The 27794-nt window shown below is 59.3% G+C and overlaps 2 protein-coding genes across 6 annotated transcripts in view; both read left to right on the top strand.

The window, feature by feature from the left end:
- Positions 1–1107: 1107 nt before the first annotated feature.
- OSGIN1 (oxidative stress induced growth inhibitor 1) lies at positions 1108–12034 on the top strand. The gene is made up of 6 exons (XM_043436616.1): positions 1108–1268; positions 5036–5140; positions 6430–6566; positions 7510–7701; positions 7918–8009; positions 10722–12034. Exons 2-6 carry the CDS (start codon positions 5074–5076, stop codon positions 11668–11670), a joined length of 1437 nt encoding a protein of 478 aa, XP_043292551.1. The 5' UTR covers positions 1108–1268; positions 5036–5073; the 3' UTR covers positions 11671–12034.
- Positions 11757–27794, top strand: part of NECAB2 (N-terminal EF-hand calcium binding protein 2) — a 43385-nt gene continuing 27347 nt past the window's right edge. The window contains exons 1-5 of one of the 5 annotated variants that reach the window (XM_043436619.1): positions 11757–11893; positions 16235–16259; positions 21632–21740; positions 23815–23840; positions 23986–24083. In XM_043436619.1, the coding sequence (XP_043292554.1) occupies positions 11828–11893; positions 16235–16259; positions 21632–21740; positions 23815–23840; positions 23986–24083 (324 nt within the window). In that variant the 5' untranslated portion in view covers positions 11757–11827. Of the gene's footprint in view, positions 11894–12751; positions 13609–16234; positions 16260–16327; positions 16702–21631; positions 21741–23814; positions 23841–23985; positions 24084–27794 lie in introns of those variants that run through there. The other 4 variants (XM_043436617.1, XM_043436620.1, XM_043436618.1 and 1 more) reach the window with 4 other exon arrangements.

Genomic DNA, 27794 nt, shown 5'->3' with positions numbered 1-27794 from the left:
CAGCACTGTTTATAATAGCCAGGACATGGAAGCAACCTAGATGCCCATCAGCAGATGAATGGATAAGGAAGCTGTGGTACATATACACCATGGAATTTTACTCAGCCGTCAAAAAGAATTCATTTGAACCAGTCCTAATGAGATGGATGAAACTGGAGCCCCTTATACAGAGTGAAGTAACCCAGAAAGATAAAGAACATTACAGCATACTAACACATATATATGGAATTTAGAAAGATGGTAACGATAACCCTATATGCAAAACGGAAAAAGAGACACAGAAATACAGAACAGACTTTTGAACTCTGTGGGAGAAGGTGAGGGTGGGATGTTTCAAAAGAACAGCATGTATACTATCTATGGTGAAACAGATCACCAGCCCAGGTGGGATGCATGAGACAAGTGCTCCGGCCTGGTGCACTGGGAAGACCCAGAGGAATCGGGTGGAGAGGGAGATGGGAGGGGGGATCGGGAGGGGAATAAGTGTAAATCTATGGCTGATTCATATCAATGTATGACAAAACCCACTGAAATGTTGTGAAGTAATTAGCCTCCAACTAATAAAAAAATTAAAAAAAAAAAAAGAATCAGCAATACGTGAGGTGTGCAATGCTACTGGTTAAAGATGGGGGAAGAAATGAAGAAAAGGAGCTATGAACCTCGTCACCAAGCATGCCATCACCAAAACACCACGATCACCCAGGAAGGAGAGGTGCCCCTTGGCCCCGCTCGCAGACGGGGGAACTGAGGCAGCCCGCCCAGGAGGGGCAGGGCGGGGCTCCCAGCCTGGGGCCGAGGCAGGAGAGGACCCGTAGCGCGGAGACCCGCAGCAGAACCCGGGCTTTCTCCACTTAAAGCGACCGCCTTGATGGTACGTTGGGCGGGGCTGTCTCCGCTTCCCTAAAAGGCGAAAGGCCAGGTTGGCTCAGCCTGGCCGGTGTCCGCCCCGCCTCCTCGCCATGGACCACCCCGGGGTGGGCCCTCTAAGGCCGTCCCCCGAGGCTGGCAACGTGACCGCCCGCCCTCAAGTGTGCAAGTTCATTCATCCAGGGGCCCCTGCTGACTCACGCTTATGAAAGTGATTTTCCTGGCCCCGCCCTCCGCCCGCCTCTTCCCAGCCCCTGAAATACCCGGGCTTCCCGGCCTCTCGCACCCTCTTGGATCCCCACGGGGTAATGTGCATCCCGTTCCCTCGGTCGGCTCCCTGACCCCCGTTTCTCCAAGAGGCCTGACAGGGCTCCCCAGTGTCCTCGACCCCGGCCGGTCAGGTGAGTGACCCGGGCGAGGCTTGGGGGAGGTGGGAGAAGGTAGCCTGACCGGGGCAGGGCCCTGGAGCCAGGCAGGGGGACCCCAGGCGGTCCTGAGGGTGGTCCACCCTGGCTCCCCACGACCAGCATGACCCCCGCAACCCCCGAGATCCTCCCCCACCCCTCCTGGCCATGCCCATCTCCAGGTGCCTGGCACCCTCCACCGACAGCTGCCCTGCCGGTTGGCTTGCTGGGAGTTCACCCCAGCCCACGTGATGCTACTCCAGGCAGGAAAGAGAGGTGTGGCCAGCCCAGGCCGGCTGCCCGGAGCCCCGAGGCCACTGGGTCCCGCGAGCAGGCTGGGTGCTGCCCTCCGGTCCCCGCCTCTCCTGCTCTCATGGGACCGAGCCCCCAGGGTCGAGGGGGACCTGGCTTCTCACAGGAGGGTTGGGGGTGCCGGGAATGAGGGCTGGGGTTTCAGAGGGTCTGGAGAGCTCCTGGGGCTCCAGATGGGGGAGGCTCTGGGGGTCCTGGTGTCGCGGGGTGGGCGCCGCGGCCAAGGGCTCACCCTGGTGCTTGGCAGGTGGCACTCGGGCTGACGGAGCACCTCCCCATCCTTTCCTGCCCCAGCCTCACGGCACTTTCCCGGGGGCACTATTGTGCCGTCTTCCTCAGAGGGGACTCCGACAGGTGTCACAGGGCAGGGTTTGGGGTGTGGTCTCCAACATTCCTGGAAGAGACACCTCCCTCCTGACCCCAGTTTTTCCCTTTGGGCAATAGGGGTAACAGAAAAAAAAAATCCATGGAGTGGGGTAGGAGGGTTGTCATTAAAGTGAAATGAGCAAAAATACCACAGGTGCTCAGTAAATGTAGCCATACAGGTGCCCTAAGCCTTAGAGCAGTTTAATCTTCAGTAACCCTACAAATTGCAATGCTCCAAACTCTATGCTCCACACCCAGGAAAGCACGATTATTCCCATTTCTTTTGCACTTCTTTTCTCCTGTGAACTCGAAGGCCTTTTTAATGTCAACATTTGCCATCTTCAACCAGAGGGACGTTGGAAACTGACCTTCCCAGCTTCCCAAAACTAAACAGTGTGTGAGAAATAGGAAGTTACACTTTCAAATGGAAAGTGGGCAGCGTGCGTTCTTCTGAGGAGGTTTCGAGAGCTTCACGTCTCGGGACTTGGGCCCTGTGTGTATCACTACGCAGGAAGTAATTGTTCAGGTCAGCCTCTGGGTGGTGACCTCGCGCGTGTGGCATCCAGAAGTTTCTGGCATGAGCACTGGACGTGGGGTCCAAAAGCCCTGGTGGTGAATGGGGCCTTCTTCCTCCTGGGAGCGTGAAGACGGGGCAGTCCATTGTGGTTCCTCGTCTGTAAACGGAGGCTCCTGCAAACACTCCCCCTTACTGGTGCTGGGAGGATTCACGGGGACGGAGCAGAGAAGGACTTGGCCCGGGGTGGGCGCTCCGTGGGCACCCAGTGTGGTGGGCTGTGGGGTGTCCAGGGACCAAACTCTCAATTCATTACCCACTGGCTCTGTAACCTCAGGGGCGTGGCCTCACTGCCCTGAGCCTCAGTTCGCGCGTCTGTAAAGTGGGTTCCGTGAGGATGAAAGCTGCTGATGGGAAAGGAGCTTGTGACGGGGACGTCACCTGCGTCCTGTTGCTGGTGTTCCCGGGGTCAGTGAGGACAGCAGCGCGGCGCCCCGGCTGTGTGAAGGGCGTGTTCTAGGAACCACAGTCCCTGCCCCAGGGCCACCGGCAGGTCAGTGAGACGCTGTCCCCTCCCAGCTGGAGCACCAGCCCTGTGGCCCCCATCCCCGACACCAGCACCAGGACAGAGTTGCACTCAGCCTGCGGGGGCCTCTGTCACACCGCCTCGGGGGGCGTGAGAAGGTCCTTGCACAGGGCAGCCTGGGCTCAAAACCAGTTCAGCCTGCACACCTTGTGGCAAATTCCCCACAAGCCGTCCAGGACGGTGGGACGCTTGCTCGGCCTCAGCTTCCCCATCTGTAATATGGGCGCTGTCGTGAGAGTACGTCTAACAAGCCAGTTAAATATGGGTTAAGTTGGTGAATGTGGTCAAGTGTTTAGGGCATGCTCAGCACCCGCTCACCCCACAGAAGTTCAGAAATGCTGGTCGTCCTGTGTGGCAGCGCTGCCACCCCAGGGCGGACAGCAGGGTCCCTGCAGGGAACCAGGCGTGGAGTGGGCCAAGGGGTCCCTGATGGGGGACACAGCTCACGCCCCAGGCCCCACTGAGGCGGTTCTCAGGAGACCGGAGGGCACATCCCCCTGTGAGGCCCGAGGCGCCCTGCTGCCTCCCAGCCCCCCGTCCTCACCTGCCAGCCGGAGGTGACGGCGCCTGCCTCTCAGGGTGCCTGCAGGGCCCAGATGCTGTGGCTTAGCTGCAAGCTCCTCTCCTTGCAAACTGTAAAGTGCGGCGGGCGGGTGCAGTGAGAGGGACACCCAGGCCCTCCGGCCAGCCCCTCCGGCCGTCCCCCACCCCTCTGCCCGGTGGGGGACGCTGGTGTTGCTGTCGCTCTTAGCACATCAGAGATCACACGGCAGCCTCAGTCGTGCTCCCTCAGCCTCTTCAAGATCTGCAAAAAATGTGAATCAGTTGCCCACTCTCTCGAATCAGGGAATTCACATAAAAATCCAGATTTAAGCTTTTTCCTGGAAGAATTCTGAAGGCCGGTGGTGCTAGGACCCCATCCCTGGCTGCTGGTGGCTGTCTGGCCATCGACTCACCCTTTCACTTGCTGTGAGCCCCCAGTCTCCCTGGCGACAGGCCGAGAGGTGTGCGCGGACTATTCAGGCAAAGCTGTGCTTGGGGGACGTGGAGAGGGTGGGTCTGGACTCACCTGGAGAGACCTGCAGCTTCAAGTTCTGGGGTTGGGTCCCTCGGAGTGATTTGGGCTTGTGGCCAGCAGAGGGCGCTGGCGCTCCAGAGACGAGCTGGTTTAACGGCATTTCTCCCCAAACCGAGAGGCTCGGGCTTCCCGCGTGTCTGCCTGTTCTAGCCCAGCCCCTGAGCCCTGGGCTCTTCCCAATGGCCCGTTTTCTCCAGGTCGGTACTCCATGTACAGCACCTCCCTGTGTCCTCCCACCCCCCAACAAACCTATGAGGTAGAGACTATGATCATTCCCATTACACAGATGAAGAAACTGAGACCCAGAGAGGTCCAGGAATGGGCCCATTGTCACCAGTTCAGAAGCGCCTCTCCAGGCCCAGGTCCACTGAAGACCTGAGCGCTGGCTTGTGAGGTGGGGGTGTGGCTGTCACAGACGTGCTGGGCAGGGCTTGCTTCAAGAAAGAGCCAACTCATTGGAAAAGACCCTGATGCTGGGAAAGATTGAGGGCAGGAGGAGAAGGGGATGACAGAGGATGAGATGGTTGGATGGCATCACCCACTCAACGGACATGAGTTTGAGTAAACTCCAGGAGATGGTGAAGGACAGGGAAGCCTGGCGTGCTGCAGTCCATGGGGTCACAAAAATCAGATACAACTTGGCGACGAAACAACAACCATTACCATCCATGATGAGATGGGAGTGTGGAGTGAGGCTCAGAGAGTGGGAGACGACCAGGCTGGGGGAGGGAGCCCTGCATTATTGGGCCTGTTTAGGAGGTAACAGGTGTGAGAGGGGAACATCATCCTAAGACTCAGGGAGGATCCTGGACTTGACCCTGAGGCCAGCGGGAGGTCACCCTGCAGCTGGGAAGTGACCGCCTGACCCCCAGGCTCAGCAAGTGGCCCCTCTTCCCCTGTGCCCCCAGGTCGGCTGCCAGCCCCACGCCCCCCACCAGCCGCAGCCATGAGCAACCACAGGAAGGACCACCTTGGTGCCTGCAGCTCAGAGCCCCTCCCGGTCATCATCATTGGTGAGTGCTGCTCAAGGCAGGGAGGGTGGGGGGTCGGAGGTCAGGAGCGTCCACTCAGCACTCTGCTCAGCAGTTTCTAAAACATCACTCCAAACAGTCCTTCCAGGAACCCGCAAGGCTGGAGTAGAATGAGTTGGAGAGGCTGCCCGGCGGGTTGGGGGCGGGGTGGGGGGGTGGGCCGCTGGTGGTAAGTGGGCAGCTGGCCTGTGTTTCCCCTGCGCTGGGTGCCTGAGTGAGGGGACACAGCAGCTGCATGTGTCCTGCCCTCAGGTCTGCAGAAAGGGGGGACAGAGGTCCCTGCCCTCTAGGCCAGCATCAGGTTGAACCACGTGAAATGGCCGTTCTTGTAAGTTCAGGACGGTTGAGCATCAGCGATTTCACATGGTCCATCCTAACCGTTGTCTCCATAAGTAGGACTCAGGACAGCACAAGATAAGAGAAGGACAAATAGGAAGTGATGTCACGAGGTTAATTGCCCACGAAGGGCCACTGGTGAGTCCTGGGGCTCATCAGGACCTGCGAGCAGGCGGCCCCACCACGGGTGGCTTTAGCGCCCGTCCGGAGCACCCCTACCCCCGAGCTCACCCAGTCAGCACATCGTCCTACGTGCTGCAGTGTTCTCCACATCCCTCGGACCCACCGCAAGGTCGGTCCTGGAGGACTGGGCTCGTTCCTGGTACTCTCAGGGTCTCAGTCTTGCCGCTCTGTGACCACAGGCAAGTTACTCAGCCTCTCTGTGCTCCAGCATCCTCTCCTAGCAAAGGAGGAAAAGTAGCATGCACCTGGCTCAGTGGGATAATGCCTGGGCTTCCAGGCTACAGAGAGGCTTGTTACAGCAGCAGTAGCCTTATTATTTTGTTGTTAAAATCAGTGGGGACTTCCCTGGAGGTCCAATGGTTCAGACTTTGCCTTCCAATGCAGGGAGAGCAGGTTTGATCCCCGGTCTGGAAGCTAAGATCCCATATGCCTTGAGGCCAAAAAACCAAAACATCAAACAGAATATTATTTTTAAAAATTCAATAAAGACTTAAAAAATGGTCCACATCGGAAAAAAAATTTTTTTAAATCACTTAACACAAAGCTTGACACATAGTAAGCACTCAGTGAACATCAGTGGTTATTTCCACAGCTCTCTTGTTAAAGTGGTGCTGCGCTAATAGATGCTTTGTTTTTGTTTATGAGTGAAGAGCAAATCAGGGAATGAGACAGATCAAAACCGGAGCTCTCGGTGGTGGTCGTGGTCTCGGGGATCCAACGTTCTGCCCTCTGACTGCGCCCTCTCTCCCCAGGCAATGGTCCCTCGGGCATCTGCCTGTCCTACCTGCTCTCAGGCTACACCCCCTACGTGAGGCCGGATGCCATCCACCCGCACCCCCTGCTGCAGAGGAAGCTCTCAGAGGCACCAGGGGTCTCCATCATGGACCAGGTGGGCTTGAGCTCTGGGACAGGGGCGGACACCCCCACTGCAGGGAAACTCTCCCAGGCAAAAATAAAAAAAGCTGCATTTGTGGGAAATCCCCACTCGTCCACTGGTGAGGACTCGGTGCTCTCACTGTCGGGCTCAGAGTTCGATCCCTGGACAGGGAAGTAGGATCCCACAAGCCATGTGGCACAGCCAAGAAACAACAGGATGCGTGTGTGAGACATGGGAGGCCACAGAAACAGGGAAAGAGGGGTGGCAGCTAAGACGTCAGCTCGCCTCGCCTCCCCTAGTCCAGCGATTCTAAACCCAGGATGGTTTTGCTCTCCTGGGGACGCTTGGCCATCTAGAGAGTTTCAGTTGTTGCGCCCAGAGTGGTGACACCACTGGCTTAGAGGGTTGAGGCCAGGGATGCCGGGACATCCTACCACACACAGGATGAGCCCCCCAGCCCCGGAGCCAAAGCTGAGGACCCCAGTCCTGGATACTGCAGACCTACTAGCCCCTGCTCGTGAGGGCTGACCAGCCCCCCTCCACACCCCTCGCCTCCCAGGAGGTCACTCAGCGCAGCCCCTTCAGGCAGCATCCATCAAGCTGGGCCCCTCCACCCCGGAGCTGGAGAATGAGGAAGTAAGCCGCCATGCGGTCTAGATAGGGATTTCCCGGAATGCCTCCTACAGGTCACCCGTCCCTCAGTACAATCCACAGAGAAAAACGTTTGTGCTCCAGTAAAGCTGAGAGACGCTGGGTTTGGCGAATCTAAGCAGGTAAATGCCGCTGCAGGGCTTGTCAGAGCCTTTAGTGTGCTGCCCTGTGTGATGGCTTTCAGGGAGGCAGCATTTCCCAAGCTCATCTGACACCCCTATATGAGGGACGGAAGGTGAGACCAGGCGGCCCTCCTCCAGGGGCCCCTCTGACCTGCCCCCCCCCCCCGCCCCCCCAACTCCAGGACCTAGACTACCTGTCCGAAGGCCTGGAAGGCCGGTGCCAAAGCCCTGTGGCCCTGCTCTTTGACGCCCTCCTGCGGCCAGACACAGACTTTGGGGGCAGCGTGGAGTCTGTCCTCACCTGGAGGCACCAGAAGGAGCGAGCCATCCCCCATCTGGTCCTGGGCCGGAACCCGCCTGGGGGCGCCTGGCATGTGAGTGGGGCCTGGAGGGGGTGCGGGGACTTGCGCCAAACCTTCCTAACGCAGGTCAGGGCTCTTGCACTCCCCACCTTTCCCTACTGGCCCCCACTGCCCCCTCCTCCCTCCCCTCCCCCCACCCCCAGCCCCAGCTGAGGCCTCCCCTGCTCTCCAGCCCTGGGGCAGCTGGGGGCCAGCAGAGACCTGGACTTTGCTCTCCTTCACTCCTAGTCCATTGAAGGCTCCATGGTGACCCTGAGCCAAGGCGAGTGGATGGGGCTCCCCGACCTGCAGGTCAAGGACTGGATGTGCAAGAAGCGCAGGTGAGGGTTCCCTGGAAAGCCACGGTGGGCAGGGAAGACCCGAGCCCGCCCCCGACACTGAACCGGGAGCCAGAGGTCAAGGGGCTTCGGGGGCTCATCAAGCCTGCCCTCGAGGGGGACGCTGTGGCCGGGCTGGGGAAAGGACTTGCCCAGGGCCGCACAGGCGGTAAGCAGCAGAGCTGGGCTCCCCAGGACTCCCCGTCCAGTGCTCCTGCCTCTCAATCTCGACTGGGCCTCCCTGTAGCATCCCAGGCTCTAAGGAGAGCTGACCACTGGCCCCTGCCCCCCACATCCTGCCTCGGAGCCTCTGGCCCAGGCTCCCCGGTCCTCTGGCCTCCCGCAGCCCCTCCCAATATTCTGAGCTTGGCCTGCAACCATCTCTTTTTCTCAGTCAGCTAATCAATCGGATGCACTTTTTAAAATTGATTTTGCATTAGAAACATAACCACAGTACAGGAAATTGGAAACTGAGAAAAAAAAGACAGCTGACTCCTAACCCCGCACTCCTCCCCAGCACTGCCGCACCTTGGAGGGTTCTCTTCCCATCCCACTTCCTGCTCCATAATGACCACACTGCACACTTCTCACCACCCCAGAGAGACAGCCGAATCACAACAGATGCCAGCCCCTGCTCATCCCGGGGCACAGGGCGTAAAGTCGCCCAGTGCTCAGGGTGGCATCTGCCCTTGAACGTTTTCTCCTCCCTCTGGGTTCTGACAGGGGGCCTGTTGTTCAATCTCTCGGTCGTGTCCGACTCTTTGTGACCCCATGGACTGCAGCACACCAAGCTCTTCTGTCCTCCACTATCTCCCGGAGCGTGCTCAAACTCATATCCATTGACTCAGTGATGCCATCCAACCACCTCATCCTCTATCATTCCCTCCTCCTCCTGCCTTCAATCTTTCCCAGCATCAGGGTCTTTTCCAATGAGTCAGGTCTTCGCCATCAGGTGGCCAAAGTATTGGAGCTTCAGCTTCAGTCCTTTTAATGAATATTCAGGATTGATTTCCTTAAGGACTGCCTGGCTAGATCTCCTTGCTATCCAAGGGACTCTCAAGAGTCTTCTCCAGCACCACAGTTCGAAGGCATCAATTCTTCGGTGCTCAGCCACCCAGTAGGCAGTTGATCTATTGGAAACCTCACTTGACCTCTCTGGAAACTCTGTTCCATCCCTCCAGAGTTCATGGTCTGTCCTTTTGACACAAAGATTTTTTGCCCCAGCAGATGTGGTAGAAAGACATCCAGGCTGGTGTAGTGATGTGTTAACAGACAGACAGGAATGTAAATTTCAGCAGACACACCCTTTCCTGTCCTACTCTTAAAATATAACGTTATGTCACAAGGATCTCACATGGTGATTACACAGTGACTGCAGCCATGCTGTCACACGGCCATGTAATATTCCCGAGAGGGGTGGGCAGCTCCACTCATTCCTACACACCAGCCTTTGTGCTTGGATGTCAGAGCCAAAAGCCACAACAGACGCACCCCCTGTCCTCATGGTGCTGCCGCGATTCCTAAACCACTCCCCAGTCACAGAGTTTTCATTCTTTCCAATGTGCATTATTATAAGGAACCCTGGGTGCAACATCATCTTAGGACAGCCCTTTAAAACACTTTCTACTAAAACAGAGGAGTGGAAATGACCAACCCACAGCCGTGAATTCCAGAGTTCCAGTTTCAGGAGCAGCCTAATGGGTTGGGTTGGCTGCAGTGGCCTTAAGGGATATCTGAGCTCACCTACAATCTTGCGTCCTTACTGACGGGTTGTACTGACGATGTGTCACAAAAGATTCCCTTTGAGTTAATCCATAACAACATGTCCACAAGTCAGCGAAGGGAACTCACTGAAGGTCACCCGGGAAGCTACAGGGAGGAGCTGAGATAGCATCGTCTATGCCTCACCCACTGGCAACAGCCCTGGAAAAGGTGGTAATAATAGCAAGAGTGATAATAACAACAAAAATAACAGTAACAACAGCCAGGGCTGCTACTGTGTGTTGAGGACTGTGTTAAGTGCTCTATGTGGGTTATCATTCAACCTAGTTCTTCACTGAAATATAAGCACATATAGAAACACACAATTCACATGCCTACAGGTGGATGTAATTTCTCAAAGTACACATACGTTTCAGTCACCCAAACTCAAAAAGCAGACCCCTTCTCCCCAGAAGCCCCCCTCAGGCCCCTCCCAATCACCCCCTTCCTAAGAGGCCACCCCTCTCTGAATGTCTAACTCCATAGATGAGCTTTATCTGTGTGAACTTTATAAAAATGGAATCCTACCCCAATGCACATAGAATACTGGTCAGTATTGGAGGAAAGTGTCATGGCCAACCCCGCGTCACTCACAGCCTGTCAGGTTCTAGTCTAAACCCTTCACTCCTGTCATCTGAGCCTCTCAACGACGGCAGGGGACAAGTGCTGTCACCGTGGTCATTTTGCAAATGAGGGACTGAGGCAGGGGGTTCCCACAGGACCCAGGCCCTCTGGCACCAGAGGCCACACTCCCAACCCCACCCTCATCAGCTCCATTGTACAGAAAAGAGAGGTTTTTACAGCTCAGAGGGGCTGAACCCCTTGAGCAAGTCCTACGCCCAGGGGTGGTGCAGCCACACTCCAGGGCCTGACTCCAGCCTGTCCACCCGATGACCGCCCCAGCCCCGCCCCAGTCCACTGACACTCACGCCTCCTCGTCCTCCCCTCTCCCAGAGGTCTTCGCAATAGCCGGGCCACGGCCGGCGACATCGCCCACTACTACAGCGACTACGTGATCAAGAAGGACCTGAGCCACAACTTCGTGTCCAACGCCGTGGTCACGGCCGTGGAGTGGGGGACGCCCGAGCCCAGCAGCCCTGGGGCCCGGGACCCCAGCCCGCTCTTCCAGGTGAGCGGCTTCGTGACCACCGAGGACCAGAGCCAGCAGTCCTTCTCCCTGAGTGCCCGCAACATAGTCCTGGCCACAGGCACGTCCGACAGCCCGGCCCGCCTCGGCGTCCCTGGGGAGGCCCTGCCCTTCGTCCACCACGACCTGTCGGCCCTGGAGGCAGCCACGCGGGCAGGCACAGTGTCCCCGTCCTCGGACCCTGTCCTCATCATCGGGGCGGGGCTGTCGGCCGCAGACGCGGTCCTCTACGCCCGCCACTACAACGTCCCTGTGATCCACGCCTTCCGCCGGCCCGTGGACGACCCCGGCCTGGTGTTCAACCAGCTGCCCAAGATGCTCTACCCCGAGTACCACAAGGTTCACCAGATGATGCGCGAGCAGTCCATCCTGTCGCCCAGCCCCTACGAGGGCTACCGCAGCCTCCCGGAGCACCAGCTGCTGCTCCTCAAGGAGGACCGCCAGGCCGTGTTCCGCGACCCCCAGGGCCTCCAGAAGGTCTTCGGCGTGGCCCTGGTGCTGGTGCTCATCGGCTCCCACCCCGATCTGTCCTTCCTCCCGGGGGCAGGCGCCGACCTCGCCGTGGACCCTGACCAGCCCCTGAGCGCCAAGAGGAACCCCATTGAGGTGGACCCCTTCACCTACCAGAGCATCCACCAGGAGGGTCTGTACGCCGTGGGGCCGCTGGCCGGGGACAACTTTGTGCGCTTCGTGCAGGGCGGGGCCCTGGCCGTGGCCAGCTCCCTGCTGCGGAAGGAGGCCAGGAAGCCACCCTAGCACCTGGCCCGGCAGCCTTACACCCAGGCCCTAAGAGGAGGGAGATCACCACAGCCCTGCCGGGTGCACAGTGCGTCCCAAGATGCCCCAGTGATGGAAGGGGGCCTCTCCTGCAGGAGACAGGAGCAGCCATGAGCCCACGCCACAGGCCTCTCAGATGAAGAGTGGGAAACCCAGACTTCCCGGACTCAGACCAGGGTGGAAACAGTGGCCACAGGACACGGTAGGCCCAGAGCTGTAATTGGGGGTGAAGTGGCCCGTGTGAGCTGGGATCACCAGGGCCAGCGGAGCACCGAGCCAGGAGGACTTCCAGGCCCCACTCTTTCCAGAATCAGGTCCCAAATAAAACCAGCGCCTGCCTCCACTCCTGTGTCTGAGGACTCTCTGCTTGGGGAGGGGGCCAGGTGCCCAGGACCCTGCCCCCGGGAGCTGGGGAGTCAGAGCAGGGGCAGAAGCACAGGGTCGTGTGGGAGAGGGTCCCGGGGCTGGGGGACACTGGGCGGTGCCCCAAGGGGAAGGGCAGATGTGACTGAGGAGTGGGTGCTGGGGAGGCTTTCCCAGCCCCACCCACCCCTCGGGTCTAGTCCCGCTCACTCCCTCTCCCTTCAGTGGATCCTCTGTGTTCTCCACACTTGAACCTGCCACAGGGCCTTTGCACAGGCTAAGCTCTAGCCCAGGGAACTTCCCCATCCTCTCTTTAACTCCTCCTCTTCTTACAGTCTCTGAGCATAAGGACCATTTCCTCTAGGAAGCCTCTTCTGACATATGCCCCTCCGTGGCCTGAAGGTAGAGCCCACTCTAGTGGGTCAGGCTTCCACCCCTTCATTGCAGTTCAGTTCTCACTCTTCATTATTTGTGGGATCATTCCAGTATCTGGCTCCGCCCACTTGGCTGTAAGCTCCAGGAGGCCAAGGCACGCCCTCCTCTGTTTTTCCGCTGTTCTTGAAACCCAGTGCAGCCACCAGGCCTAGCACCCAGCAGGGGCTCCTTTAATTCTCTGGTTCGGTGGGTGGGGTCTGGAAGGATGGACATGGGGAGTATGAGGGGAAGAGGGTGTTCCAGGGGTGGGGAAGACTAGTTCTGGGCGTTAACGCGCGGGGGAGGTCTGAGGGGCGTGCACCCTGTGGAAGGGACGAGTGGGTACTTGCAGAGTGGAGAAAGTGGCCCCGGTGTGTGGGCGCGCGTTCCCTGGGCTGCAGCCGGCAGAGGGCGCTCCGGGCTCGCCGGACACCGCGCTCCGGCCCCGGCGGCTGCGGCGCCACGGCGCGGGGGAGGCGAGGAATTCTTCCCGAGGGCGGGCAGGGGGAGACTTTCGGAATGGGGGCAGCCCCCAGGAATGCACCCCCGAAGCCATACCCTCCACCACCCCGCGCCTGCCAGGCAGCCCCCTCCGCGGCCGGGCCGGGGTCTAGCTCCCCAGCCCTGCACCCCACTGCCGGCAGCCCCCTGCTGCCGCGCCCGGGGCGGGGGCGGTGGCCCAAGGGGCACGTGGCTCCGGGTCCGGGCGGAGCGGCGCCCCCCCCTCCCGTCCCCCGGCGCCGGCCCGTCCCCGCGTGGCCGCGGCCGCGGGGGCAGAGGGAGGGAGGGCGGGGCGCGCGGGCGGCGGCGGCGGGCGGCGCCGGGGAGGGGGTCGCGCGGGGGCGGGCCGCGGGCCGGGCGGGGGTCGGCGGGCTTCCGGGCGGCGGCGGCGGCGGGCGCGGCGCGATGTGCGAGCGGGCGGCGCGCCTGTGCAGGGCCGGCGCGCACAGGCTGCTCCGGGAGCCGCCGCCGCAGGGCCGGGCGCTGGGCGGGCTGCTGCGCTGGGTGGGCGCCAGGATGGGCGAGCCCCGGGCGCCGCTGGCCCCCGACGCCCCCGACACCCCCGACACCCCAGCCGCGGACCCCGGCCCCAACCCGGGCCCCGCCTCGCCGCGCGGGGGCACCGCCGTCATCCTGGACGTGAGTACGCGCGGGCCGGGACCCGTTCTCCCCCGCGGGCGACGCGGACGCCGCGCTCCCGGGTCCCCGCCGGCACCTGCAAGACCCCCTTCTCCCTGGAGGGCGGGGGTCCCCAGGCAGGGACGCCCGCCCCCACCCGCAGCGGTCCAGAGCGGGATCCACCGGCTCCTCCTTGTACACATCGCGGCCCCCAGCTGCTCTGCCCCCCGGGCCGGTCTCCGTGCGGGTCCTTCTCGTCCTCGGACTGGAACGACCCCTTTACCTCCCTCCCCCTCTCGGGATCTCCACGTTCTCGGAGCCGGGACCCTGGAGCCCCTCGACCCGGCCACCGCCCCCTACTTCTGTCCTGGCCAAACCCTCATCTTTCTCCAGCCCGCACTTCATCCTTCACCCCGCTCCTTCCCGGGACTCGCGTCCCGGACCGCCGTCGGTCCCTCCTCCTGCCCACCCCGGACCTCTGCCCCCCGTCCTTGCTTTTCTAAGACTCTTCCCCCCAACCCACCCCATCACACACACAATCCCTGGGTCCGGGGCCATTTTTCTTGTCCGAGCTCTGGACCCTAAGCCCTTGTATCCTCAACCCTTTTGCCTCAAGCACCATCTTTTTAAAAGCAAAGCCCCCTCCCCACCTGTCTTCCCCTCTCCTTTCAGTAGGACTGGAGCCATCCCCCATCCTCTCTGAGGACCACCACTCCATTCTGAGCCGTCTGTCCTTGATCCCCTTCCACCCCATCCCTCCCCTTCCTCTCCCTCCTCCTCCCCCACGCCCTCTGGGGCCCAAACCGCCCCAGCTCACCCTCCCACCCACTTCCCTCCGTAGGAGGGAGCTTCTACAGGGTGGGTGGCTGCCAGGGTTGGGGGGGCATCCCCCGTGGAGTGCTGGGAGGGGTGGAGGGAGCTTTGCCCACCCCAAGGGCAGCGTGGCAGTGGGGTGTGCCTGTCCTAATGAGGGTCCTCCGTGGTGGGTGACACGGGGGTGGGGGTGCCATGTTTGTGTGAGGTGGGTGGGTTTCCGGGAGAGGTGTGTGTATCACATCCTGCTGAGTGGGGAACAGTGTGGGTTTCCTCTCGCCCCCGCCCCCCTCCCCCACGTTCCTGTTGGAGCCCCCATCGCTGGCTCGGAGCCGAGAGGGCAGGGGGGGATCTGCAGCGAGTGGCCGTGGCTCCCGGGCTTCTTAAAACACGCTCACACACAGCCCACACGCGCCGGCACAGGTGAACCCTCTCAAAGCCCCAGTGGAGTTTACAGCTGAAAGCCCTTGCAGCGGAGAGCTCTGTTCAGGCGCCCCCCCCCCCCACCCCTTCACACAGGACAGGACGTGGGCTCTGGAGTCCTCACGCCACGCTGGCCTTGAGCCGGCTCTGAGCCTTAGTCTTCCCATCTGTGAAATGGGGGTGATGAGCGAGTGCCAGGGCCACATCTCCTGTCGGGTCAGTCACTTGTTTAACGCTCGCGCCCAGCCCCGAGCGTTTAAAGGTGGGATTCCAGGCTCCTCAAGAACCTTGCAGTCAGGAGCAGGCGTGTGGGGTGCACAGGCTGGGGTGCAGGCAACTGCCCCCTTTTCTGCCTCAGCCACAGTGGCTCCAGACCCATGTCCCTTGCCCCGACTTGGGGTTCAGCTCAAGGAAGGGGGAATTTTTTGAGAATATCCTTCCTAAGCTGCTGCTTCAGTTTGTCACAGCCCCAGGTGCCCGACAATGGATGCCCCCCTATGGCTTGGAGGCAGGTGATCTCTCTCTCCAAGGTGTGAGGGTCACACGCTGGGGGCGGCGTCTCCCCCTCTTCCTGCCCTCAGCAAAGCTTGCGTGCATGCATGCTAAGTCTCTCAGAAGGGTCTGACACTCTGCGACCCCATGAGCCTGCCAGGCTCCTCTGTCCATGGGATTCTCCAGGCAAGAACACTGGAGTGGGTAGCGTTTCCTTTCTCCAGGGGAATCTTTCTGACCCCGGGATCGAACCAAGGTCTCCCGCATTGCGGGCAGATTCTTTAGCATCTGTGCCACTAGGGAAGCCCCCAGCAAGGCTTACTAGGTCCTAAAAACCCCAGGAGGAGGAGCTATCTCGTTTCACCTGAGGCTGAAGGGGACCGGGCTGCCCCGCCCCTCCCCTCCCCCGCCCCTCCTTCTGAGCTCCCTGCGGGCTGCTCCAACCCACTGACCCCCCACACCCCGAAAAAACTAGCCCTCCCGTTCCCTGGCGCATGGTCCCGTCGCCAGGCCTCGAGGCTCCCTTGGCAGACACCTCTGTTCAGATTTAACCCACCCTCCCTGGAGAACACCAGGCCCTCGAGGGGTCCTGGTGGGGGTGTAAGGTGAGTGGCTGCCTCCCAGGAGAGGGAGTGGGAGCGTGCAGCCGCCTGTGGGTGCGACACGTGGGCCGAGGGTTCTGGACCTACACCCGGGCGCACAGGATGGTGTGCGCGTTTGTCCGCGCATGCACTCGACCGCATGGCCAGCGGCGCCCGAGGAAGAGGGGCCGCTGCTTGAAACGCCCTCCCACCCCCGGGTCTCCTTCCTCGGGGGGAGGGGGGGGGTGAAGGGGCCCGGCTTCCCGGGACCACTGGGCTGGGGGTGTCGGAAGCCTGCTCCTCCTGGCCGATGCTGACTTGACCTCTCTTCTCTGCAGATTTTCCGCCGTGCGGACAAAAATGGTGAGTCTCCCCTCACCCCACCCCACCCCCCGCTGTCCCCGAGTGAGGACCTAGACCTTTCTAGTTGGGGCGGCGGGGTGCAGGACACTGCCCTGCGCCTCAGTTTCCCCATCCTACGACGGGGCCCCCGTGGTTCCTACTGAGCAGGGGAGCGCTGCGGCTTCAGCGGGCAGGTGTGGGCAAAGCGGTGAGGTCAGCGCTCGATGTGCTTCAACTTCCTGCAGCTGAGCCGGGCCAGGGGCGCCCAGGAAGGCCCCAGCCTCACCCCAGGCCCCGGCACACTGCCTCCTCAGACGTCCATGCTGCCGCCCCTGTTCTGTCAACTCTGTGGTGGCCCAGAGAAGTTCTGTCTTGCCCGGGGTCACCCAGCTGTAGGAAGGTTGTCCAGGCTCTGCTGCGGACCCCCCGCCGCCACCTCCCCCAGCGAGACTTCCCGCACAAAGTGAGCACAGTGTTGTGGTCTGTGAATTCAGAACCCCCACTGGGGATTGCTCCACCCCGGCCTTTCTGGAGGGCAGGGGCCCCCTGAGCCTAAGTCTGTCTCCACACTGTAGTCCTCGTTCTTGGGTCGTTCTGTGGTCTTGAACCAGGACACAGTCCCACTTTAGGCCTCAGTTTTGCCATGTCTAGAGTGGAGTGATAATACGTAACCTGTCTATGTCCCAGGGCTGTTGGGAAAATGAAGGGAGGAGATGTGGCTGGTGAGCTTTGGGGGAGAGAAGCAGGCGGTGCTCAGTGTTAATGTCTTGAGAAAATACTGATTGAGTATCCAGGCCCCTGCCGAGGGAGGAGTGGGCACGGCTGACCCGGCACCTGCCCCCAGCCCCCCTCCCTGCTGACCCCGGGAGTCACTGTCTTGCTGTCCCTGCCTGGTACTGAGGCGAGACCATGAGACTTGGGCTGGCCGCCAGTGCCCGGGAGTTCTCCATCTCTCGCCCCCCCATTCCCAGGTGTGATTGGGGGCCCCTCCCAGACCTCTGGGAGGCAGCAGCAGCCTCAGGAGCAGTTCCTTATGAAGCATGGAGGAAGCGGAGGGACACGGTGGGGGGACTTCAGCAGCAACCAAGAAGTCATCGTGACTTCGCAGCCTGAGCGGTTAGAGACTAGAGGAGAGGGTCCAGGGGTCTGACCCCCTTGCAGGCCTCTCGGACCCTTCTAGTGTATGGCCGGCCAGGGCCCACGTGGTCATTGCCGTGTGTGCTGGCCACGCCCCTCAGCGGATAGCGAGGTGTCACGCTGAGGGGTTTGGGCTTGTCCCTGTCGTGGGCCCAGCACACAGGTGGTCCTTGGTGCCCGGCTGCTGCCTCGCAGGTGGTGACCGGGTGTGACTCCTGGGAGCGTGGTGTGTGCGTGCCCGGGGGCAGCCGTCTGGGTGTGGCTGCACGTCTGTCTCTGTGCTTCGGATCCTGTGTGTGCGGATCTCTGTGACCATTGCTGTACACGCCGGCTGTGTGTGGAATTGTGTGTGTGTGTGGAATTGTGTGTGTGTGTCTTTCTGGATGCTCAGCTCTGCAGGAACCTTTGCAATGTGTGGGTGGCAGGAGCCCTGGTCTCCCTTCAGGCAAGATTGCTCGCCTTGTCCTCATTGCTCAGCCCCCCCACCCCCCCGCCCTGCTGCCATCAGAGACTGTGTTTCCACCCCCCAAGCACAGCTTCAGAGACCCTCGACTTTGCTTCTGTGGCCCCCACAGAGGCCCCAAGCCCCCTCCTCTCCCTGAGACTTTCGTCTTCCTGGCTGCCGCCAGTGGCCGTTAGGGGGGTTCACATGGGATGTGCTGGTCCCCGGGGAGCACCCCCCTTTTGCTGCAGGGACTGCCTGGGCTCAGCTCCCTCCCAGCTCTGACCTCAGGCCAGTCCCCAGACTCTCAGGGCCTCAGCGTCCCCATCCGTGGGTGGGGATGGTCATGCTGGTACCCATCTTGGGGTGAGGCTGTCGGGGATGGAGTGGGGCTCGGGTCCTGGCATGCTCTAAGGGAAGGGATCTGTGAGCCCTCACGCCAGCTGATGAGCATTGAGCCTTGGAAAATGGGCGGTGATTTGTTAACAAGTGTTGGGTTCCCACCCTGGACATCACGGGGCATCAACATCTGGTGGAGACTGCTGGCGGCTGTGGAGCATCCATTACACACCAGACTTCCTCATTGGACATTCCCTTGGGTCCTAGTGGCAGAGGAACGTCACCCCCCTTTTTTTACCTGTGACAGAATCAAGGCTGGGGAGGACATGCGAAAGATCACAGAGTTTGGGCTGGGGGGCCAGGCAGGAAGTTCGGACTGAATCCAGCCCAGTTTGCAGACATCGTGTGGGCAGGGGAATGGGAGAAGGGGTGAGTGTGGGTGTAAACGGGGGCACACGGCAGGTGTGCGGACACACACATGTAGCACAGGTAGATGCCAGCTCTGCCCCCCAGCGTCCACAGCAGCAAGATGCCTGCAGGGATGGCAGGATGGTCCCAAACGAGGCCCCAGACCCCGGGTTGCAGTGGAATCAGCCTCTGGGATTACAGGAGCAAGGGCTCAGCTCGGGCTGGCCTGTCCTGGCGGCTCCCAGGTCAGAGGCGTCTTCGTGGGGGTGAGGGCGGAGACCGGCCGTGGCCCCCGAGGGGAGGCAGAGAGTAGGGGGGCCTGCCTGGTAGCCGGGGGTCTGGGGCCCAGAAGGGTGGTGTGGCGGCCGGCAGAGGAGTGAGTGCCAGTGCGTCTCCCTCCAGGGGCCGGGGCGCCGGCAGACTCCTGGCATTTGAAAGGTCACTGGGACAGAGGCCGAGCTCCTGCTCATTAGTGTGGACGCCTTCAGACGGCCCGCTCGGGGGTCCTGGAGGTTCAGGCCCGCTGGCTCCTCTAATTGCACAGAGGCCCCGGGCAGATGCCGCCTCCCTCGTTAGCTGATCTGGGTTCATTAGCGCTGTGCTGGGATGTTCACAGTAAATGTCAGCCCAGAAGGCTCTGGGCCCAGGAGGCGGGCAGGCCCCTCTCTGCCCGTTCTGAGTGCAGACTGGTTGGAGGTGCTGGCGGTGCCCTGCCCGTGGCAGACACGAGGAGTCGTTCACAGCACACTTCCCCTGAGTCCAGGCCTGGCCGCGGCTTCTCCGTGTGACCTGTGGCTGCCGGTCCTGACAGAAGGCCCTGCCCCAGGTCGGGTTGGGAGCGTGGACTTAGGAGCCAGGCGGCCTGGGTTTGAGCTCCCACTGACGGACCTGGGCAAGTCCCATAACTGGTCTGGCCTGTCTGCTCTGTGAACAGGGGGGTGGTGGCTGCCAGGTAGTGTGTGAGGACCAGATGCGTGAACACACAGAGCCTGTGTGTCTGCCCTGGTTCTGCCCCTGACTGCTGGATCATCATCAGTCTTGCTAAAGGAAATTTGGAAAGCATCCTCTTTCACAGGAGACAGAGCCATAACTTAGCGTTTATGTATTTCACAGCTGTTACCCTGCACTTTTTATGGTTGGTTTTTGGGTCTTCATGTGTGATTGGGGAGGGGAGGGCGTGTTTGTTTTGTCTTCAGGGGGACTCTGGATTTTGAGAGTTAGAAATTCATCCTTCCATTCGTGACATTAAAACCCGAGCCGGGATGTTGGAGGCACACGGCATGTTGCCCCAGCCCCCTCATATGCAAGCCTGCGCCTACTCTCTCATATCCCCCCTCTCAGCATGGGCGGAGGGGAGCCCTGCAAGATGTGAGGAGCTCACTGTCTCCTGTTGCCCTACTTTGAGCCCCTGCAGAGCTGCTGGCAGCAGAGTAGAAGCTCCAGAGCCTTTAAAATGTACAGTGGGGACTTCCTTGGTGGCCCAGTGGTTAAGATTCAGTGCTCCCACCGCAGGGGGCACAGGTTTGATCCTTGGTCAGGGAACTAAGACATTGCATACTGCTTGGCACAGCCAAAAATAATAAACTAAAATGAAGATAAAACACAGAGGTAAAGTGCCTTTGACAAAAAAAGAAAGGAACATATGAGTGACTTCCACCCTGGGCCTAAGTAGGTCTGCCATGTCTGGTTGGGCATGTTGTGCACTGTGCAAGGGCACCTACTTGAGAGAATTGAGGACCTCAGATCCAGCCTGCATGCCCCTCCCCTAAGGAGCTCTAATGCTGGCCTGCATCTCCACCACCCTGCCCACCAGGAAGGGCATTTCTTTCTAATCCACACAAAACACCATATGGGCTCTCAAGGGCTTTGAGTGAAGACTGGCTGGAAGTAATGAAGGGAGTCTATGGAGAGGGGCTGGGGCCAGAAGGGTCTTAGGCTCTCCCTTCTCCCTGACCTCCAGTGCCTCCCACAGACGTGCCTTTGGGGAGGAGCAGGACCGACCTGAGGTCATTGAGGAGGGGGTCGTGGCTTCAGGGGTGGGATTGGGAGATGAGTGTGCTGAGCTGGAGAGCCCAGGTGGGAGGAGCTGGAGTTCTGCTGGGAGCCTCTCTCTCAGGGGCCCAGCTGCCCCCGATCCATGAGAGCTTCCCCAGCAGATGCTGCTACCCAGGGCGGCAGCGGTGGAGGCTGAAGGTGTGAGACGGGGAGGGACGCGTTGGGATAGGTGTGTCCACTGTGGGGGCCCCTTGTCCAGAGCCCCGCCCCGGACCTGCCACCACCTCCCCTTGGGCTCTGGCATCCTCAGGGCTGCCTCCGCGGTCCGCTGAGGACTCTCTGCCCCTGCTGGCAGCGGGTCACGCCACACCCTGCAAAGGCAGAGAGGAGAGAGGTCGTTGCCTCCCCAGGCAGGACCTGGGTGCTGAGGTAGAGATGATTTAAGTGTGCAGAGGTTCTCTGGGCTTTTGGAAGCCAGTGAGAGTGGTCCTCAGACCGCCCAGGTTTAAACCTGCCTCTTACGGGGATGGGATCCCTAACCTCTGGGATCTAACGCCTGATGATCTGAGGTTTGATAAAATGATAGAACTAAAGTGCACAATGTGCTTGATCTGTCCTGAAACCACCCCCTCCCCCTGGTCTGCGGAAAAGTTGTCTTCCATGGAACCAATCCCTGTTACTCAAAAGGCTGGGAACTGCTGGAGGTAACAGGTGTGGGGTTACCTACCTCCAGCTGGGCAGGTGACTCAGAGAGACGGCTGCCTGACAGGTGCTCTCTGTCTGCCTGTTGCCTGCGGGGCTTGAGGAACCCCAGTATTTGCTGGTGAGGCGAGTCCTGGTACATGGGTGTTGCTCTGTTGGGTGGGGAGTTAGCTGAGTGGGCGGCTGGTCTCTGTGAAATGGTGGCTGCTGTGGGTTCATGCCGCGGGCAGGGGTGACCCTTGCGGGAGTGTGGCTGCTGGTTGGGGGGTTGGCAGGGGCGGGCAGGGATTGCCTGGCTGTGGCTCCTCTGTTGATTTGGGGATGTCCCATCGCTTCGACACCAGCTGCCCTCCCTTCCCCTCCCTCACAGATGACGGGAAGTTGTCCTTGGAGGAGTTCCAGCTCTTCTTTGCAGATGGCGTCCTCAACGAGAGGGAACTGGAGGATCTCTTCCACACCATCGACTCCGACAACACCAAGTGAGCTCAGTCTCGGCGGCTGGAACTGGGAGGTGGCATCCCCCAGTCTCCAGTGCCCACTCCCCTGGACCACTAATCCAGGGTCCCATCTCTTTGGCCCCCACTGGCCAGGGCGGTCTGGGGAGTGGACAGATTGAGATTGTTTTGGCAAGTGTTTGTCTTTTCTGAACGCAATGTGGCGAAGCAGGCAGAGAGCCTAGGTTTGCAGAATATATGTGCGTGCGTGCTGAGTCGCTTCAGTTGTGCGACCCCATGGACTGCAGCCCACCAGCCCCCTCTGTCCATGGAATTCTCCAAGCAAGAATACTGGAGTGGGTTGCCATGCCCTTCTCCAGGGGATCTTCCTGACCCAGGGATCAAACTCACGTCTTACATCTCCTCTACTGGCAGGCAGGTTCTTTACCACTGTCCCATCTGAGAAGCAGAGTATACACAGGATGACAAAGGGGTAATCAGCCAGCTCAGCTCAGACCCCAACACCTCACGCTTGTTCTCGGTCCCAGCACGAGCTTTGAGATCCTCTTCCTTACCGGGGCCAACCTTAGACCAGACTGGTCCTCACTCGGACCTTAACCTTTCTTCTCACTCTCTACGTTTTCTCCAACCCAGCCAGAACCCTAACCTGCAGCTCAATCAACCCCGAACTCCTCCAGCCCCAGCCAATCCCTAAATCCAGCGCAAAATGCGCACTCTACTCACGGACCAGACCGACCCTTCCCACCCTGAACTTCAGCCCCACCCTTTCCGAGTGGTGGCCAGGCAGGGGGAGGCCCCGGCCCCTTCTCCACCCCTCAGGTGATGAGGACCCGAGTTCCTGGAGCTGCTGCGGGGCAGGTTTGATAGGCTGGGGTCCCCTGGGCCAGGCTAGAGGTGGTCTGGAGGAGGAGCTGTCCCCAGGCCTGTTGGCAGGGGGCCCAGGTTGGAGGTGGCCTGGGGCCAGGGTGGGGCAGGTGGCCAGGAAAGGCCACTTGAAAGGGACTGCTTCCTGCCGCAGACCCCAGGGGAGGGCTTTGTGTCTGGAGCCAGATGGAGGTTCTGAGTGGGTCCTGCAGCTCCCCTGGGAGCTTGAAAGGGCTTTGCAGGTGCCCACAGATTATTCAGCCTCATTCGGGCAGCTGGAGTGGGGCGGAGGAGGCACTGATGTGAGTGCGGGCGGGGTGGACTTCCCATCAGCAAAAAGTCAGAGCTCTAAAGACCTTTGGATGTTTTGTCTCCAACACTCCCTAGAGTGTGAGCTGTAAGCATTCCCTCCTGGGGATGCTAGACAGGTTTGCTACCCCAAACCACCTGCACGTGGCTCGGGAAGGTTGGTGCGATGCTACTTTGAGCACCATGAAGCAGGCTTCCTCTCTGCAGGACCTATGAGAACTTGTCCCTCATGATGCGTTTTGGGGGTAGCCTCCACAACAGAGTTTGCAGAGCCTCTGATCTGGGAACCTTTCCCCAGAGCCATCTCAATGAGGCTGGCTTGCTTTCGAGGCCAGCCCCTCCTCTCCCGGTGAGGGAGCCGGCCGGGAAGGGAGGCTGTCGGAACATGCACAGAGCTGGGTCCCCAGGCGCCCGCCCCCAGCTCCTGCTCACAGCGTCTGGGTTCTGAGGCTGCTGCCTGCACCTGCCCGGCGTGGGCGGCCCGTGCTCGGCCTCTGAGGAAAGACCCGGAGCCTTCTGGCTGCAGGAACGGGAACACGGGACCCCAGGGCTCGAGTGAGAACAAGGGGGGCACTCCCCCCACAGGGCAGGGCCTGGGGCTGAGGTCACCGGACAGCTCCGCTGACAGCTGTCACAGCCCCTGGCTTAGCCCCCTCTGCTCCAGATGCGCTGGACAGACTCGGGGAGAGGAACGGGGTGGGTGCTGTGATGACAAGGTCAGACAGACACACAGACGCGGACCCTCTGGACGGGGTGGCGGCCTTCACCGGCTGCTCCCTCATCTGTGAAATGGGGGCCACCTAGGCTGTGAGGGTGGGGGTGTTGCCCCACCGCTGGGGGCTGTGCTCACCCCGGAGGGAGAAGGGTGGGGGACGGGGGGGGGGGACAGGCCTGCCTCTGAGCCCCCCTCTCTCTCTGCATGCAGCCATGTGGACACCAAGGAGCTGTGTGGTAGGTGCCGCTGTGCGGGGACGCAGACTTGGGTGCGCGGTGATTCTGTGGGGGGAGGGGCGCAGACGGCCTTGGTGGGAGGACCTGGGGGAGGGGCGCGATGCTCCTACAACCTTTGACTTCTGCTTTCCCTCCTCCCCCACAGACTACTTTGTGGACCACATGGGGGACTATGAGGACGTCCTGGCTTCCCTGGAGACCTTGAACCACTCAGTGCTGAAGGCCATGGGCTACACCAAGAAGGTCAGCAGGTGTGGGCAGCCCTGGGGGTCGAGGGCCTGAGCACCGGTTTGGGTCTGAGAGCATCCTGGCCCAGGGGTGCCTGGGCCTGTGATGACAGGTGTTGGGTGAAGCCAGTTCTGAAGCCGGCATTGCTTGGGTGTCTCAAGGTCGCGTGGTGAACTGGAACGAGGGGAGGGGCTTGGGGATGGGTCTGTCCAGGAGCATCCAGTTTGGAACATGAGGCCATTTCCTGGAATCGGGCTCGGTCCTGGGATGCAGTGCTAGAGAGGGAGTGGACTCCAGCCCCAAGAACAGGTGTCAGCCATGCCGGTCTCACAGCCTTTGCAGCCAGATTACAGAGGAGGAAGGAAGAGGGTGGACACGAGCCCCTGACCTTGACCAGGAGCCCCAGTGTGTCTGGGGCGAGCACGCCATGTCCAGGTCGGGAGACGGGAGCTGGGCAGTGGAAGCATCAGGAATGTTGGCTGAGTTCAGGACTCCCCGCCTGTCCTGGAGAGAGAGCCCCAGCGTGGCTTTAGGCATAGGCCGGTCACTTTGTTGGCATCCGTGCCCTGGAGGGGAGGGCAGAAGGTGGGAGATGGGGCAGGTTGTGGGCCGGGCAGTGGCGTGGCTCAGCTGGCCACAGGCAGCCCACCTCCTGGCGCCACGTCCCGGCTGAGAGTCTGCACCCACGCTCGCTGGTGCTTCTGGGGGTGGGGGTGCGGGCAGGGTGTGTTCCTTCTCTCTGTCCACACACGAGAGGCGCATCAATTTCCTGAGGATCTACTACAGCAGGATTTAGTGCTCACTGCAGTTCCCCCAGCAGCCCTGTGGGCTGTGACTGTCGCCGCCACCAGCCTCCTTTTCTGTTTGTGTTTTGGCTGCACCGGGCCCTCATTGCTGGCACAGGCTTTCTGGACTGTGCCGAGAGCGAGTTACTCTTCGCTGCGGTGCTCAGACTTCTTTGCTCCAGGGCACAGGCTCTAACGGCTTGCGAGGGCAGTTGTGGTGGCGCACGGGCTGAGCTGCTCTGCAGCATGTGGGGTCTTAGTTCCTGGACCAGGGATTGAACCCGGGTCCCCTGCATTGGCAGGCAGACTCTCAGCCACTGGACCACCAGGGAAGTCCACTCCCCTCCCTTTCACAGCGATGGAAATAGAGGGCTCAGGAAGGTGGACCTGGCAGAGTGGTAGCCAGACAGCCAGAGCTTCCTGCCAAAGTGGGAGGGGAAACTGAGTCAGGGACCCAGCCCGAGGTATGGAGCACAGCCTGGAGCCGAGCTGTCCGGGGCATGGGGGGGCCACGCCGTGCTGGGACGGTGTCACACCGGAGGGCGTGCAGCCCCTCTGAGCGCTGGGAACTCGGGAAGGAGCAGCCCCACCTGCTGGTTGAGGCCAGGGGGCTTAGCTAGTAAAGTCTGCCAGACCGGGCCAAAGGACCCCGGGTACTCACTTCTCTTTCTGAACCTCAGTTTCTCCAGCCGTGAAATGAGAGCATTCACCTTCAAGAGTCCTCGCAAGGCCTGAATAAAGTGAAAGGTCTCTAAGCTGCCGAGAGTAGGTCCCGCACATAGCAGACGTGACTAGCAGTGTCATCAGGCCCCTGTTGTGTGCCCAGTCCCAGGAAGGATTAGTGCCGCATGCGTTTTCCATATGCTACCCAGCTCCCGCCCTACCCCGTGTCAGGGAATCCCGCCCCCCGCCCCACACATATATCCACCAACAGCTGGGCCTGATCCCAAGCTGCCACAGCCCCACACTTCCGTTTCTGTCCTCCTGTCATGCTGTTCTGAGTCTTGGTGTGTTAAAGTATTTTTTAACATTGCGTGAGACCACTTCCCTTTCATTGCTCATCCTGTTGATAGTCTGAAAATACCAAGACGGACAGTGGCTTGAGCAGGCAACAAGGAAAGCCCCCACCCCCGGAACCCTTGCACAGACAATGTGTCAGCCCCAGCTCTGTTTCTCAAGGGCTGTGTGAGGTGTGCCAGCTGCCCGTGTGGGACTCCTCGCAATTGAAGTCGCCACCTTGAGTCTCAGTTTTCAAATCTGTGAATGGGGCCACTGCCCAGCAGTGCTTCTTGGCATTGTTAACATATACTTGTCTCTTGGTCTTTGGGCTCAACAGTTCAGAGATATGACACAATTCTCCGTCAGGGAGAGGATTTTAATGCCTACCAGTACAGCGTAGAGCAGTTTGGGGGATTTTTGCTCTTGGAAATCTTGCAGCCTTTGGTGTGTTCCTAGTGGTGGTGGTGATGGAAGATTGTCCCAATGGTAACCGGCATTTCTTTGTTTTTTAATTGAAATAGACATGATTTACAATGTTGTGTTAATTCCTGCTGTATAGCAAAGTGATTCAGTTACACATATATACATGTTCTTTTTTAAAACACTCTTTTCTGGTTTGTCATAGGATGTTGGATATAGTTCTCTGTGCTCTATAGCCAGACCTTGTTGTTTATCCGTTTTATATATAAAAGCTTATATCTGCTAACCCCAACCTCCCACTCCATCCCTCCACAACCTTCTCCCCTTGACAACCACCAGTCTGTTCTCTGTGTTTGTAATTTTGTTCATTTCATAGATGAATGCATTTGTGTCGTGTTTTAGATTCCGCATATAAATGATATCATACGGTATTTGTCTTTCTCTGTCTGGCTTACTTCACTTAGTGTGATAATCTCTAGTTGCATCCATGTTGCTGCAAATGGCCTTATTTCATTCCTTGTTTTATGGCTGAGTCATCTTCCATTGTATGTATTTTTTAAGGCTTATTTTTTATTTATGGCGGCACTGGGTCTTCGCTGCCGTGCGGGCTTTCTCTCGTTGCCGTGAGCGGGGGCTACTCTGGTTGCAGTGCTCAGGCTTCTCCTTGCCGTGGCTTTTCTTGTTGCAGAGCACAGGCTCCAGGGCATGTGGGCTCAGTAGTTGCGGCTCCTGGGCTCCAGAGCAGCGGCCCAATAGTTGTGGCTCACAGACTTAGTTGCTCTGTAGCATGTGGCATCTTCCCAGACCGGGGATCAAACCCACATCTCCTGCATTGGCAGGTGGACTCTTTACTGCTGAGCCCCCAGGGAAGCCCTCCATTGTATATTGTCTTTTGTTTAAGTGGTGTATCACACTAATTTGTGCATTGTTGAACCATGCTTGTAAACTTGGGATGAATCCCACTTGGTCATGGGACTTTTTTATGTCATGGTCTTGATCTTTTTTATGTGTTATTGGGTTTGATTTGCTAGTATTTTATTGAAAATAGAATTTCTTTTTCTTATGTTTTCTCATCAGTTTTTGTCTGGAGAAATGAAGCTCAGTGATTATTTAAAATACTTCTCTTGTGTCCATTGGCTTTAGTTGACTCGTTTGCTTTTGCAGATATGCAATCCTAGTAGCACCGTTAGCTAGTATAGTTATCTTCATTTCTGGTTTGTGCTCCTACTCTTTCTCTGTTGTATTCTGTTGCATTTCCCCCAAATTCTCAGACACTGTAATATGTTACGTTGAGCATCCTTGTTTCACTTCTGAGGTTCAAATGCATCTCTCTAGTAGTTCTTCACTAATTATAACATTAATACCAGCTCTTATTTTTAGAATCCTCTTCAGCCTGTAAAAAAATATTTTTGTATTCTTTTTATTAAATTTTGCCTTAGGGGGTGGTAGTGAATTCTTTCAAATACCATTTTGTTTTTTTTTCTTTTTCAGGGATCATATGATTTTTCTTGAACTATTGATG

This window comes from Cervus canadensis, chromosome 18 (genome assembly GCF_019320065.1).
Source record: "Cervus canadensis isolate Bull #8, Minnesota chromosome 18, ASM1932006v1, whole genome shotgun sequence".
In the NCBI taxonomy this organism is placed as follows: Eukaryota; Metazoa; Chordata; class Mammalia; order Artiodactyla; family Cervidae; genus Cervus; species Cervus canadensis.
The sequence above is the reverse complement of the archived record's forward strand: the minus strand, read 5'-3'. Positions and strand labels throughout refer to the sequence as shown.